We start from the raw sequence: 14,474 nt of genomic DNA, 5'->3' as shown, positions 1-14,474 counted from the left end.
AATCTTCCGAAGGAACCACGCCAGCTTAACATTCCACCAGCTTGCATAACGAAAACAACGTTCACCGACGTGTGCGCATTTTGCACACAAACTCCGCTCCCCTACCACTACTACTACGTACCTATACGCGTTAAGTATAGCAATCGCCGGCGAGATAACGCCTGTATCCTTGACTCTAGTGTACGCGTGTATCGTGGTGCGTGAGCCACGTTGAATGCTCGCGTCGAAATATAATCGAACGATAATAAACGTGAAGAAACGGATCCTTGTCTAATTTTCTTTTTAATTCCGTTCCAAAGAGCCTTTCAGATTTCGTTGAATCAAATGGATCTTTTGTATATGTGTAAGAGAGTGATTGTCGCCAAGGATGTATCATTTTCGGTAATAAAAATCCATCGTGGAACGAAGGATTGTAAAAGCAAAATTGCCAATTACGGAAGATCCTAGACCATTTAATGTAATTAATTTCCAATAATTTTGATTTCTCGTTTTGTTTCGTTAACTAAATATCACGCCAGAAGAAATGTGACTCAAGAGTTTATAGTGAGAAAGAAAGAGAGAGAGAGAGAGAGAGAGAGAGAGAGAGAGAGAGAGAGAGAGAGAGAGAGAAGTGACTCATAGTGCAAAGGGTATTGAAACCGATCTCTCGAACCGAAAGATGAAAAATTACATAAATATTTCCATTTGAAAAAAGAAAAAAAAAAAAAAAAAAGAATAATAATCGGCATAAGATTGTGTGCCACGAATTTTGGAAATTTCGCGAGATATGAGTACGAAGTCGTGATCCCGCGTGAAATTATAACATCGTGCCAGGTACGTCTTTGGATACGTGATGTTGATGAAATCGAGAGGAGAAATGTCACGGCTTGCGTGAGGAGAAGAGTTGTTGGGAGTGCGCGGCTGTCCACGCTCGAGCCGCGTGAAGGTTAATGTTAACGGGTTCGTGATAATGACTTTTTGAGTGATCGAGTTGGATACCTTGATTCGATTGGGAACGTAGATGGACACGGACACGTTGAGCGTTGTCGTGGGGTAGGTTGGGATCCATTTGCCGACAGAGAAATTTTCTCTTTCTCTCTCTCTCTCTCTCTCTCGAAACAAACTCTGTACGCGTAAATTAACGATAATGTAAAGTATACGATAAACGATGTTTATATTAACCTGCGTTAATATTCATCGATACGATGCAATTCGATACGAGCGAAAATATTATTATTCTTCGACGAAGAGGTGCACGATGATTTACGATCGCAGAATTTAACAATAGACGGTGAAAGTCTATTGTATATTAGATTGCGAATACCTGAATTAACAATTTCAATGTAGTGTAATTTGCACATCGTCGACACGATGTTTATTAAAAAAAAAAAAAAAAGAAAAAAGTATGTTCATTTGTTAACAATCATCCAAGTTACGAAATAACTAAATGGTATTTTAATTTAAAACAATTTCTCTGTTTCATTCGCGCAAGAGTAATCGTATATATTAATTACGATTTTAAAAATATATATATATATATATAATTGAAAGGAATAATTGAAATCTTCTGTAAAGAGAATCGATGAAATCACCGTGAAGGAAATGTCACGGTTCGTATAAAGGGTGGCGTTTCAGAAAGTGTATGACGGATCGCATCCAGGACGTAAGAAAGGTTGATGTTGGCGAATTCGTGACATTTACGATCTGTGATGTAATTTAAAGTTATTTAGCATAAATGTGGTTTATGAAAGAGATTGGTGTTCTTAGATATTCTGCCAGAGAATTTTCCTTGTAAAAATTATATAAGATATATCCCAATTATTTATCGAGAAAAGTTTCGCAAGTTTTTTTTTTTTTTTTAATTTAAACGACACTGCTTAAAACATATCCTTAAAACTCGAGCAAGTGATGAATTATAAACGCATCGTTAAATATCGTTCGTTTCAATCCGTCGGGATACAATCGGGTACGAATATTTCTTCCTTGTAAATAAAAATTAATTTCTTTTCATAAATAAAATGAACGAAATAAATAATTATCGAAAATTACGTAGTATATAGTCATTGAACGTGCAGTTCGAATCGTCGAGGGTCAACGATCTCTTCTGGTTAAAATCTTGCATGATCCATAGCACGCGAAATCGCACGCGTCTAAAAGCATACGATCGCAAGTTTGAATTCCAACGGGTTCAACGTGAATGTTACTCTTACCAAACATAGAGTTTAGGTACAATGCATCCTCGAGAGAGTACCACCTCGAGCGAACCACTCGATATTCGTATTTACGCCAATGGTGACCACACGAGCGGGTTAAGCTGGTCGTAAAAATAATTCACGGTTCTCCTCGTTCCCTTCCAATTGAACGTAACAACTCAAAACAAAAGCATCTCGAATTGGGATGATTTACGGGCCAATAACGGGCGCCCTTTGAATTTAACATTCGGCGCAAAAAAAAAAAAAAAAAAAAAAAAAGAAGAAGAAAAAGAAAAAAGAAAAATGAACTTCTCGAAAGGTGTAATAAATTCCTCGTTACGGGCGGTTACGTTTCTTCTTAGTGAACGAGGAGAAGAAAAATCGAGACACGCGAAGGATACACCGTCGAGGAATCTCGAAATATAAAAAAAAGTGAGCGGGAGTGGCAGGTTCGGTGGCGTGTTGCAAAATCTATATAATGTATAAAATGATTCAGAAGAAGCACGTGCTCGTTCAAATTTACGTTACTCACCAGCAGGAAAAGTACCGTGCTCGTGGCAGTCGCTTCGAACGATATTCCGCACGCCATTTCTCGCGATCGAACCATCAGACCTCTCTCTCTCTCTCTCTCTCTCTCTTTCTCTCTTCCTCTCTCTTCTCCTCCGTCTCCTTCTCCTCTACCAGACCATCCTGAGAACTTGTCAGCGAGGCATGCGGCTTCTTCTTCTTCTTCTTCTTCTTCTTCTTCTTCTTCTTCTTCTTCTTCTCTCTGAATTAACCTCGAATTAACCACTTTAATCCACCACAAAAACCACCACGATATTCGAACTCGGCCTCTCTCCTCCCTCCTCCCCCCCTCTTCTATCGTCTAGACACGATGATCGAAACGCAAGGATCCAACGATCGAGAAGCAATTTCGAATAACTCGCGACTTCGATATATTATTCTCTCGTCCGACGATGTTTCGAAATCAATTCGAACGGATCCAACCTTCGTGGATCACGATCACGATCGCGCAGATCGCGAACGGTTTCTTGTTCTCGAGAGCGGATCGGCTTCGATATATCGAATTGTCCTCGACGTTTTCGTCGACGATCGCTGAACCAAATCCACTCGTCCCACGAGGATTTCGACAATTGGACTGCGGGATCGGCGAATCGGTCGGCGACCACGGTCTTCTCGTTCGGCCAATTCGTTCGAGTGGGACACGAGCGGTTCCCAGGCGAAGACTAGTCGACGCGCGAAGCCCGTTCGTCTCGATACGCCGCGGAGCTTGCCTCGTGCTCGTTAAAAAAGGTGACGATTGCACGGTCCTAACCGTAGCACAGGGCTCGGGCAACTGACAGCGGGTCAGAGCCGCGGCACACGGCGCCACGCCGCTCTCACAGCTGATCCGAGAGAGCCGATCGCCTCTACTCGCCTCTCTACCCTCTCTCTAACACGCGATTCTCAACCTCCGCCACCGTGTGCTCCCTCGCACGATTTACCTCGGCTAACCGGAACGTCGTGGGACCGGGCTGACGAATCGCCTCCCTCCCTCTCCTCCTCCTCCTCCTCCTCCTCCTCCTCCTCCTCCTCCTCCTTCTCCTCCTCCTTCTGCACCTATCGTGTCCGTCGTTGCATCGCGCGGACGTTGAAACCTTGGCGGGTGTCGCGAGACGTTGGGGAATTTCGGGATGACGACGCTGTGTGACGACGTTCCTTCCGACTCTGTGCTCTCTTCTTATAACTTTCTTTTCTCTGTTCCGTGTTTGACACGATGGGAGAAGTGTTTCGATTCGAATTTTTCGGGGGAAGGTTTTGGTTGAGGTAGTTTTGGTTGTTGAATGGGGTGAAAGCTTGGGGGGGATGGAAAGAGATGTGTGAAGAGGTTTTGGAATTTTTGAGCATTTTTGGTTATTGATGAGGATAGAGCGTTGGGAAAATTGTTGGAGGTGTTTTTTTTTGATGCTGAGGATGCATGTTGGATGGAAGAAAGATGTATTGATAGATTTTGGTTGGAATTCTTGAGGATGGTGTTATTGCTGAGGATTTGATGTTTTGGTTGGAATTTTTGGGAGAGAGTATTGTTGATAAGATGAGTGGATGGTAAAGATTTTAAGTTGCAATTCTTGGAGATAGTATTAGATAATGAAAGAAGTGTGGAGAATATTTTGCTTGAAATTTTTAAGAGAAATATATATATATCTAATTTTATAAGAAATTCAAATTTAATTATGGCAAAAAATAAATTTTGAAAACTGACATTGTATCGTTCTCTAGGATTTATTAAAATTTTATCCCATGAATTTGCAAGAAATGAAAAATTATACCAAAATCAAGGATAATTGAATCGAAGAGCAATTCGTGGATATTGCAGAAACTTTTCTTCTAGGATTGCTATACCTTTCGGTCACTCCCTTGCAAGCAAATCAAGCATAGTAACGATCTGATCGCCATCGCGATTCTTTTCTTTTTTTTTTTTTTCCTCTCTTTTCAAGGCACTAGTTCACCTCGTTTATACGCTAAAGCTATGACCGTGATATTCACGTCCGATTAAGTTTTTGTTGCCGCACAATGGTGCAAGAGAAAGTATTGTGAAACATATGTTGCACATTATGTTGAATCGTTAAGGCTGTAACGCGATTAAACGACGTTTATTTATCTGCCTATAACAAAGAACGTAAAAAAAAAAACATCGAAACAAAAAAATGTGACATTGATGAATTATCGTATCTCTCATTTTCTTTTTCTTCCCTCTTCAACCCTTAAACAATTGGCATTGATCCGTACTATTAGCGGACAACAAAGTTGTATCTCAACCTCGCATTTGCAATAAAATCCACCTCGTTGATGTAATTCAATCCTGACGTTGCTCGATCAGAAAAATTCTCATATAATTTACAATGCTATATATTTTAATTCAATATGACAATATCGAATACGTATTTCAATCTCAAAATACTTGGAATGTATCCTTCGAATTATTTTTAATCGCGTTCCCATTTAATATCATCGAAGTTAAGTATCGAAAAACGGTATATCTGTTCTCTCGTGACAGTTTTCGATTATTTTTTCTTTCTTTTTTTTTTTTTTATTTTTCCATAGAAACACCTACCTATTAAAAAAAAAATAAAACATCTCGAATTTACCTTTTGTGTCACACGAACTTTCAAAAAACTTTAAAAATTTAAAAAAAAAAAAAACAAAAACGATGTCGTTAACGAAACGTGACGTTGAGTTAAATCAATTCACTCGGCATTGAACTTATTATAAAACGATCGAAGGTTAAGAACTTTTCACTCAACTTTTCTCGAGTCGTGATCCTCCATTGTGTGGAGGATCCGCGGATTAATTAAACGGAGGAATTACTCACAGATACACAGACGGGAAAATCGGTCTAGATTCTCACGTTCGATCCACTTTGCCAGCTTGTCACGTCCGTATCTTCGAGTGTGCGTTAATTAGGCGGATGTCGATCGTTATCAAGAGTTTCAAGGTCATCCGTGATCCATTTCGCAGCCTCGCGCTCCAGCATCTCTCGACACACCGCCCACGTGCCCTTAACGCCTCTCTTTTTTTTTTTTTTGCACAAATCCTTCCCCACATTTCCCTCGAAACGGTCGAATTTTTTAAGAATTTTCCCCATTCGTCGTTTTTTCCACTCGTATAATACGACTTTATTACCGTTAATATATTATGTTACGGGGTAAAGTGGCGCTTCTGGTTGATATATAACGAATGCGTGAATTTTAACGAGTCCTGTCCCGAGGGTAAACTGTTGTGCGAGAAGAAAAGGATCAATCGATTAAATTGTTGGAAATATACGGAAATATTCGTTTCCACGTATATTCGTGGAATTTTGTGATAAAATACGGCCATGTTAAGGATTAAATGTAATTACGTTTAAGAAGAAGAAGAAGAAGGAAAAAAAAGAAAGTTAATAAAGTCATGATGCCGTTATTACGCGCACTTTTTCCTTCATTTTTATTATATACGAGGCGTGTAGATGCTTTAAGATACGTAACGAGTTTGTTAAAGGAGATTTCCTTTCTTTTTTCTTTTTTTTATTTGTTTTTAATTGATAATATCTTTTGGAATAAATTTTGCCCCGTGATTTTCGTAAATGGGCTAACTTACTTTGAATTTTTATCAGGAATTATATACTTTTTCTTCCTTCGTTCGAACAGAAGGAGCTTCGAACAAGTAGATATCCAGGTGAAATTTCAATGTGATAGTATCTTTTTCCAAATAAGAAGAATCAAAGCCAATTTTCTCTCTCTAAAAGAAAAAAAAAAAAAAAAGGGAAAAGAAAAAGAAAAGAAAAAACTACGCTCGAAGATAATTTTCAAATTTTAACATGCAAAGTGTCGCTGGAAGATTGCCGGGAGAATTCGTTTCGATACAAAAGCGGACACTTTTCTCCTTTTACTGCGGGCATAAATTTAATACCGTTTAAAAAAGAATAGCGCCTCAAAGTAAACTTTAAAGCCGGTGGAGCATCACCGAGTGGAATAAAGTCGAACGATGTATCACGCGACGTATCGCCTCGAACTATATCACTGCCCGTCTCAAACAGTTTCTTGAAATCAATAAAATCAATCTTTATGAAAGTTGGCGCGAGTCGGTTGGCGGGGGGGATGCCATCCCGCGTGATGCAACAAAAGAAGAACGTAAAAACGGGCGGCCAAACCGATTTTGCGACGAAGAAAAGAAATCGTCGTAAAATTTTTGCCGAAACTGGTTTTCGCGTCGTAAAGCTACGTTGAAAATTCGAAGAAAAAATCGGAGAAAATCGCCGACCATCTTGTCGGACACCGTGAGATTGGATTATTATAAAAAAGATCGGGATATAAATACAGGGAATTAAGCTCATCTTCTATTTCTTTATTAAGATACATCTTGTATCTACGTATATTTATACACCGAAACAGCATAAAACTTTTACTGCCTTTTATATCTATTTTACAGACAGATAAAGATCCTCCTTATTTACTTATTATTCTTATTATACTTATTTCGTCACTCTCGAAACGAGGGATATAAACGCATTGTACGTTTACTAAATTAAATAAAAATTCTGCTGGAAAATAAGAGGAAAATATAAAAATTCTCTTTCACATTCAAAAAACACGTTCTTTACGCCTGCCAAAATGAAAAGACGAAGGGGCAATTTCCCCTTCTCTTCCACCTTCCGATGTTACACGATCATCGCAACGTTCACAACGTCAGAATATGAACCGTATTTTCTCCCCACGAGGGGCCACGTTATACCGTTTCCTATTGGAGGGGGGCTACAAAAGCGTTTTAATACGAAATCCTTGTGCAACAAAACGGTCGGATGAATAACCGACCTTGCGCACAACCGGGACGACCTTCGTCAAGTCAAGAGAGCGCAGGATCTCTCACCGTCCCTCCACGAATTCGTTCCTCGACCACGCATCGAAATCACCGAAGCCAGCGTGCCCGCACGCACGCTCCACGCTGACTTTAACGACGCGCCCGCCTCGAATTTATGTTCCAAGATATCTGGCGGCTACCGTGCCGTGATCCGGGGCCACAAATTAAATTCGTAGATTCCATTAGGCTAGCCTCCCCCATTAGATCGATAATGATGTTAGCGGTCGGGACCACAGGTAACGGTATCCACCGATTCCCGATTCGTTCAACTTTTCGTTTCGGCTACCGAAACAGACCGTTTTATCATTTTTAAGAGATATATATTATGCGTATTGGATGGCCGGTTGGTTTATGAATTCGGAAGTTTCGGAATTTCGGAGGGTGAAGTTGAACGAAGATGACGTTTGAGGAATGGCTGGAGTTGGGTTATTTAATAAATGGAGGATAAATGAAGGAAGCGTTGGTGTATGAGATTGAATCTTTCAAAAGTATGAGATTGAATCTTTTAAAAATTTGTCGAGGAATGGGATGGGAAAGTGATGGAGAAGGGGTAAGTAATTTTGATGAAATTTTTATATCGTATCGATTTTCTTTAAATTCGTGGCAAATCGCTTTATCAAGGGAAAGGTATTCGAGGAAGGGGAGAGTATATCTCTCTTTTCCTCGTCGTGAATGCAAATGGATAAATTAGTCAGATGTATCGGAGAAATCATTTGTAACCGTGAACGAAGTTGGGGGGCAAATGGTCGGTAATGATACGGTACGCGGCAATGGTTTAACCGAAATATTACCAATTTGTCGCGTAAGTAAAGTTCGAACTTGCTCGAACGATATGTCATTGGTCAGCGTTCCAAGATTTATTTCGACCCGATTACCTTTTTACAAAATGTTCAGGCCAATTTCGCGTTCGCGTTAAACGTAACTAAGTACTTCAGCTACTTGGGTATTATTATATGCTACGTTATTATCATTGCAATACTTTTTATATATCTTTTGCTCCGTGTATATACAAGTTATCCTTCTCTAAGGATAATCACTTATGATTTTTCGAATATTCAATTTCATCTCTCGAGAAAAAATTCTATTCCACTATACGCGCACTATCGGTATAAAAAATTTCTTAAAATCTTTGATTACACTTTCGATTATATTGATCGTGATTTTATTCTTATATTCTTGTATTTCAAATACAACTCTTCGAGATGAATAGTAGATTTGCAGTTACATGTCACGAAGGAGAAAGAATTATGCATAACTCGTGCAGAAGAAAAGATCGAGGATCCTTTCGATTATCGGCAAAATTCGATTCATCAGTTCGTTCTAAAGCGGGAACCGTGTTGCATTATCGGTTCGTATAAATACAAGTTGAAAGAAAAAAGAAAAAAAACCGGGGATACAACTGTGGGGCCGAACTTCGGGAAACGTTATTTATTCGCAAATCAGGAAAGATAACACAGACGCTTTTTCCTTCCACTTAACTCGAGAATTAATAATGTCGTTCACCGATTTATCGGTTGGATCAGCTTCCAGGCATGCAGGAACAGAAGCATTATTCCCCCGAAATCCAAGCATTCCTTCCCTCAAATATGTTTTTTTGAATACGAAAATTCAAAGAAATTACGAGTAGTTGGTATCCAAAAAAGTTACTCTTTTAAATGGTTGATTCCACGACGTTTATTACGAAATTAACGTTAATCCGAAAGATTATATTAATCATCGTTTATTGTTCTTGCGATCTTTGCTTACCCCGAAAAAATTATTTAACATCGAGAGACACGTTTCAATTTCAAAGAAACGAATAATAAATTTATGCGTTCGATTCGCATATACAATTCCAAAATTCGCAAACATTCTCCCTCAAATATAATTCCCTCCTCTTTCCAACCGATCATCGACCCCCATACTCGAATACAATTTTTCTTCTCCCTCGTATCCATCACTCGACACACATTTCCAACTTACGCACACAAGATTCCTCCGTTGTCATTCTCCTCTCCTCTCTCTCTCTCTCTCTCTCTCTCAAACCGCAACAACGCAACGCAACGTGGTCGTCCCCAGAAACTCAGCACGCAGAAACGTATACAACGAAGTTGGCCCTCGTGGCGCTAAATTTTCCCTTTATCTGCATTTCTCGAATTCCAGGCGCCGTCCTTTCTCGGCTCTGCCTTCCTCCTCTCTCTCTCTCTCTCTTTCTCCCTCTCTCTGCTGGAATTCCGCCAACAAACCGCCTCGTATTGGAGGCGAGCCGCGACCTAGGCCGCGCATATCTCTCGCCGCATTGTTCCCCCGAGTGTTCCCCCATTGTGTTTCGTCCGGAATGGGGCGCGCACCAGACGAACCCCCCCCCCCCCCCGACACCTGGATGCGTATCTCTCGTCCCTCAAAAATCACCCTCTCGAGGATGGGGGATACCATCTCGATGACTTTTGCGTCCACCCCTCCCTCGGCTCGTGCACGCACTCCGATATAATGAATGCATTACGCGTTGCTATCAGCCGGCAATAAATCGTGGGGCCGGTGCACGGACCAAGGTACCGACACGCCGCGTCGCGAATATTACAGGTTTGCTGCTGTGTATCGGAGATAAAGCTTTGATTAAAGGCACGGCCGGGTTCGCGGTGGGCGTTTGCCGTCCCCCTTCTCTGAAGTTGTTCTTTTTTTGATCTTTGCTTCTTCTTCTGAAAAGACGACGGTGAGGAGAGAAGATATACTACTTTCAATTTTTCTCTCTTCCTTTGTTGTTGCGTTCCCAGAGAACATTATTATATTCGTTATTATATTTTTATTAACGCTTCCATTTTGACCGGATCGGTTAATTAAAAGAGGAAAGAGGAGTGTGATTCTTTCTGTGTTCTTGCGTTCTTTTGGGAGAGGAGGAATCGTTATTTTAATTTTCCTCTTCTTTTATTCGAATTCGTTTTTTTTTTTTTTTTTGTTTGTCGAATACGAGGAGAAATATTCTTTTCTATCTGTGTATGTATCCGTATCATTTTCTTCTTTTTCTTCTCTCTAGAAGAAGAAGAATTATTATTCGTTATATTTTTTAATTAATGCTTCTCTTGTGACGGATCGGTTTGTTTGCGTTAAAAAGGAAAGAGGAGTGTGATTCTTTCAGTGTTCTTGCGTTGTTTCTTCTTTTTTTTTTTTTTTTTGGAAAAGGTGGAATCGTTATTTTAATTTTCCTGTTTTTTGGTTTGAATTCTTTTTTTTTTTTGTTTTTCTCAAACATGAGGAGAAATATTCTTTTTTATCTGTATGTATCATTTTCTTCTTTTTCTTCTCTCTAGAAGAAGAAGAATTATTATTCGTTCTATTTTATTTCCCTCTCTCTGGTTCGTTAGCTGGTTTGTACCTTTTCTTTTCTACTTTTTGTTTGCCAGGGAAGAGAATTATTTATTCGCTTTATTTTAATTATTATTATTAGTAGTAGTATTCGGTTTTTCCTTATCGTGTAATTTATTAATTTTTATCGGCTAGATTGTTAGCCGTATAAATCTGCCGGATCGGCAATTTCTTCGATAGAATCGACTTAATTCCCAGAGGCAAATGGGGGCGATGACGAGCGCGGCAGGATAAACGAGAATGATTAAATTGAGAAATGAGGATTGTTGCGTTAATTAAAGGTAAAGGTAATTAAGTATTTTAAAGAATTTCGTTTAAAGTTGATATCAGATGATACGTGGATACGTAAGAATGAACCAACCATTTTGTAATTATTCGAAGGATTTTTAATTATTTAACGGTACGATCGGTTAAGTTGAAAATTATTTATTATTAATTAAGTGAATTTAAAATAGGTTTTTCAATAATATAACTTTGACATTGAGAGGGAAAATAATTTATTAAATATTTATAAAACTCGTTCCTCGAGGAGATCTCGTCAAAACACAAATTAATCACATTTTTATATTCGCTCGATATTTCTCTTTTAATTAATAAAGAAATTCTACGAAATTTCGTTTAATCGTAAGAAGATATTTAAGACCCAAACATTGGTATTTCTATATATAAATTGTGTAAAATTGGGCTCTTATAATAGAACATTTTGCGACACTGGTTGAACATTAAGTTTAGAATATATCGGCACAGATTAACATCGTTATATATGATATCCGGATATTAAATTACAGAATCCGTTTTTAGGCTGAATTTTTCCTTTGTTCCTGGAATAACCTTTGTCTCGTTGTTGTTTTGCAGAAAACGCAAATGAATTAGGTGAATCGTTTTTTCACGATCGCCGGGGAAATAAAATCACTTGAAAAATTGATTTCCAACGGATAAAATTTACCTTTATGGTTCATGTTCACGAAAAATATCAGAAAATTTCAAAAAAAGTAAAAATGGATGGAAAAAATGAAACGGTAAAACGATACGGATTTTAATACAATACCTATATACATAGAAATCCGATTTTTATCGATCATCCGACGTAAACAAATAAATTTCATTTGATTGGACATTTTTTACAATGAATCAGCGTTATGCTCTTACGTATAGCATTCATTTTTAGAATTACGTGTTTTTAAATAGTTGAATACCAAATTGGGTACAAGACAACCTTGATTTAATGGCAACAATATGTAATTATATAATTGAACTATGCACACGTTTATGGAAAATTCATCTTTTTTCATCGATGCAATATCGAAAGAAATGAAAACTTGAGGATAGAGATTTTTGTATTGTCATTGTTTGATAAAAAAAAAAAAAAAAAAAAAAAANAAAAAAAAAAAAAAAAAAAAAATCCGTACTTTAATCTTCAATTATTAACATAGACGCACATACCTAATAATAGCCACGGCTTAATTTGTTTTCAAGTTTTTTTCTCGATACTAAACAAAATTCCATTTGACAAAAAATTTATATCGCATGATCGAAAAAAAGAAAAACTTTGGCATTTCAATTAGGCGGTAACGCAAGGCAAAGCAAAAAAAAAAAAAAAAGTTTAAAGAATTTATTACCCCCTGTGATTTATTTCGACTGAAATTGTCAATTAATTTTCTTCTTAACAATAACAACAACAACAACAATAATAATAATAATAATAATAATAAAATTTCCAATAAAATTGCAATAGACTTCAAGATCAAGGATAACGAATAATAAATAATAATCGAGAATCGATAAGTTTTCCTAAGTTACTTTCGTTCGATTAAAAACAGAACAACACGATTTTTCGTCCTCTAATTTTCGAGTCCGGTCTCGTCATTTCGTTAAAGTGCATTCCAGTGTCAGGGGAAAAAAAGATGGCTACTCGTAAAACATAATTTGTACCTCGGGCCATTCGGATCGGCCCGATTTTGTCGCGATATTTTTTTTTTTTTTTTTGACCGTTTAAAAAAAAAGAGACTAACACTTTGTTTACTAGAACAGAATGGATGATTCCCTTTGTCGGTGGACCGTGCCGAAAATTGCCAACAAAGATACTCTTTTTTTCTTCCCGTTTTACCGGGAAACGTCCTTGCCTTCGAACAAGCGGACTCCAAAAAATGTCGAGAAATATTTCAGTAGAAATTCCTTTCCATCGATATTCATTATTCGTATAATTCTGACTGAGAATTTATTATTCGAGCATTTTTGATAGAATTGTTCGGAATAATGATTTATTAATTGTCTTTTATGAAACAGGTTATTCACTGCTTTACATGTTTCAAGTGATAAATCAATTTTGTAATTTTTTTTTTTTCGTTCTTTTTTTTTCTTTCTTTTTTTTTTCTTTTTTTCCTTTTCCGTGAAATTAATTTTATTTAACGATAGATCATAATTCATTCTGTTAAGATGTATAAATTGTCGTATGAGTTTTGAATTAATCACTCGACAATAATTTGTAAAGTGTTTAACTTCTCTCTCTCTCTCTCTCTCTCTCTCTCTCTCTCTCTCTCTCTCTCTCTCTGTTTAATTAACTTCTTTTATATTTCCTTTCCTTTTTGTTATCGATATTAAAAAATTAACTACATCATACTGGATTAAAAAGAGTTCGAATCTCATTTGTACGAATATGTATATATTTTTTATTCAATTGTCCCGAATAAAAAATTCGGTTAGAAGGATGACATTTGTAATCGTCGGTAGAGATTAAATCTAAGCTAAGAAAGAAATTCTTATAATATCTGAATAACTCGAATCACGAGGGAAAAAATGGTTTTCTCTCGATCTTCCCCCCCGATAAATGATAAATGTCAAAGGATTTGATTTAATCAGATTTTTGAAAAATATACGACAATTTTTTTTCGTTTCCTGCTCTCCAATCCTCTAAACGAGTCGACTACTGGTTATTGCCATCACGGTATGCGAGAAACTTTAAGTTTCAACCAACCAATGCAAAAACGATGAAGAGGATGGCTGCCTGCTGAGATTCATCTCGAATTCGCTTCCGTCGATTTTCTTGTTCGAAGTGTGAAACATATCGTGATCAACTGATATCTTTCGAATGTCACAAAGAAAAGAAAAAAAAAAAGAAGAAAAAAGATAGCAACAAGTGAATAGAATTTCACCACTAGATATTATCATTTCCACGTATAATAAACTTGAGACAAAATGAAAATTAATATTTCTTGAGGAATAACCTTGAGGGATATTTAAAAAAAAATTAATAATATTATCTATAAATCGGTACTTTTAAAAATTATATACTACATATACGTATATATATCGAAAAGCCCTGATTTATCTTGTCTTCCTTTACATAAACTTGAGTTGAAAGATGAAAATCAATCGGATGATGATTAATGGTATAAATGTGACAAGTGTCACGATAGAATTAATACATTAATAATTGAATTATAGAAAGAATTGAATTAATGTGGAACGAAACGCATAAAAGAAGATTTTACATGAAAATGGATATTTATTTTTATCGAAGATGATTCTGTAGATAATGACAAATTGTTGATGGATAAGATTCTGTGATACATCTAATTATCT

General features: G+C 37.2%; 1 protein-coding gene across 2 annotated transcripts in view; it reads right to left on the bottom strand.

Annotated features, from left to right (window-relative positions):
• Nucleotides 1-14,474, bottom strand: part of LOC122719717 (cell wall protein DAN4-like) — a 123,372-nt gene that overhangs the window by 44,654 nt on the left and 64,244 nt on the right. The window contains exon 1 of one of the 2 annotated variants that reach the window (XM_043945782.1): nucleotides 2,704-3,467. The exons of the other annotated variant lie outside the window; for it this stretch is intronic. Coding sequence (XP_043801717.1) covers nucleotides 2,704-2,778 — 75 coding nt within the window. The 5' untranslated portion in view covers nucleotides 2,779-3,467. Of the gene's footprint in view, nucleotides 1-2,703; nucleotides 3,468-14,474 lie in introns of those variants that run through there. 2 annotated transcript variants of the gene reach the window in all.

Source organism: Apis laboriosa, unplaced genomic scaffold (assembly GCF_014066325.1).
Source record: "Apis laboriosa isolate Shangri-la unplaced genomic scaffold, ASM1406632v1 scaffold9_cov152, whole genome shotgun sequence".
NCBI lineage: Eukaryota > Metazoa > Arthropoda > Insecta > Hymenoptera > Apidae > Apis > Apis laboriosa.
Note: the sequence above shows the minus strand (reverse complement) of the source record. Positions and strands in the feature narration are given on the sequence as shown.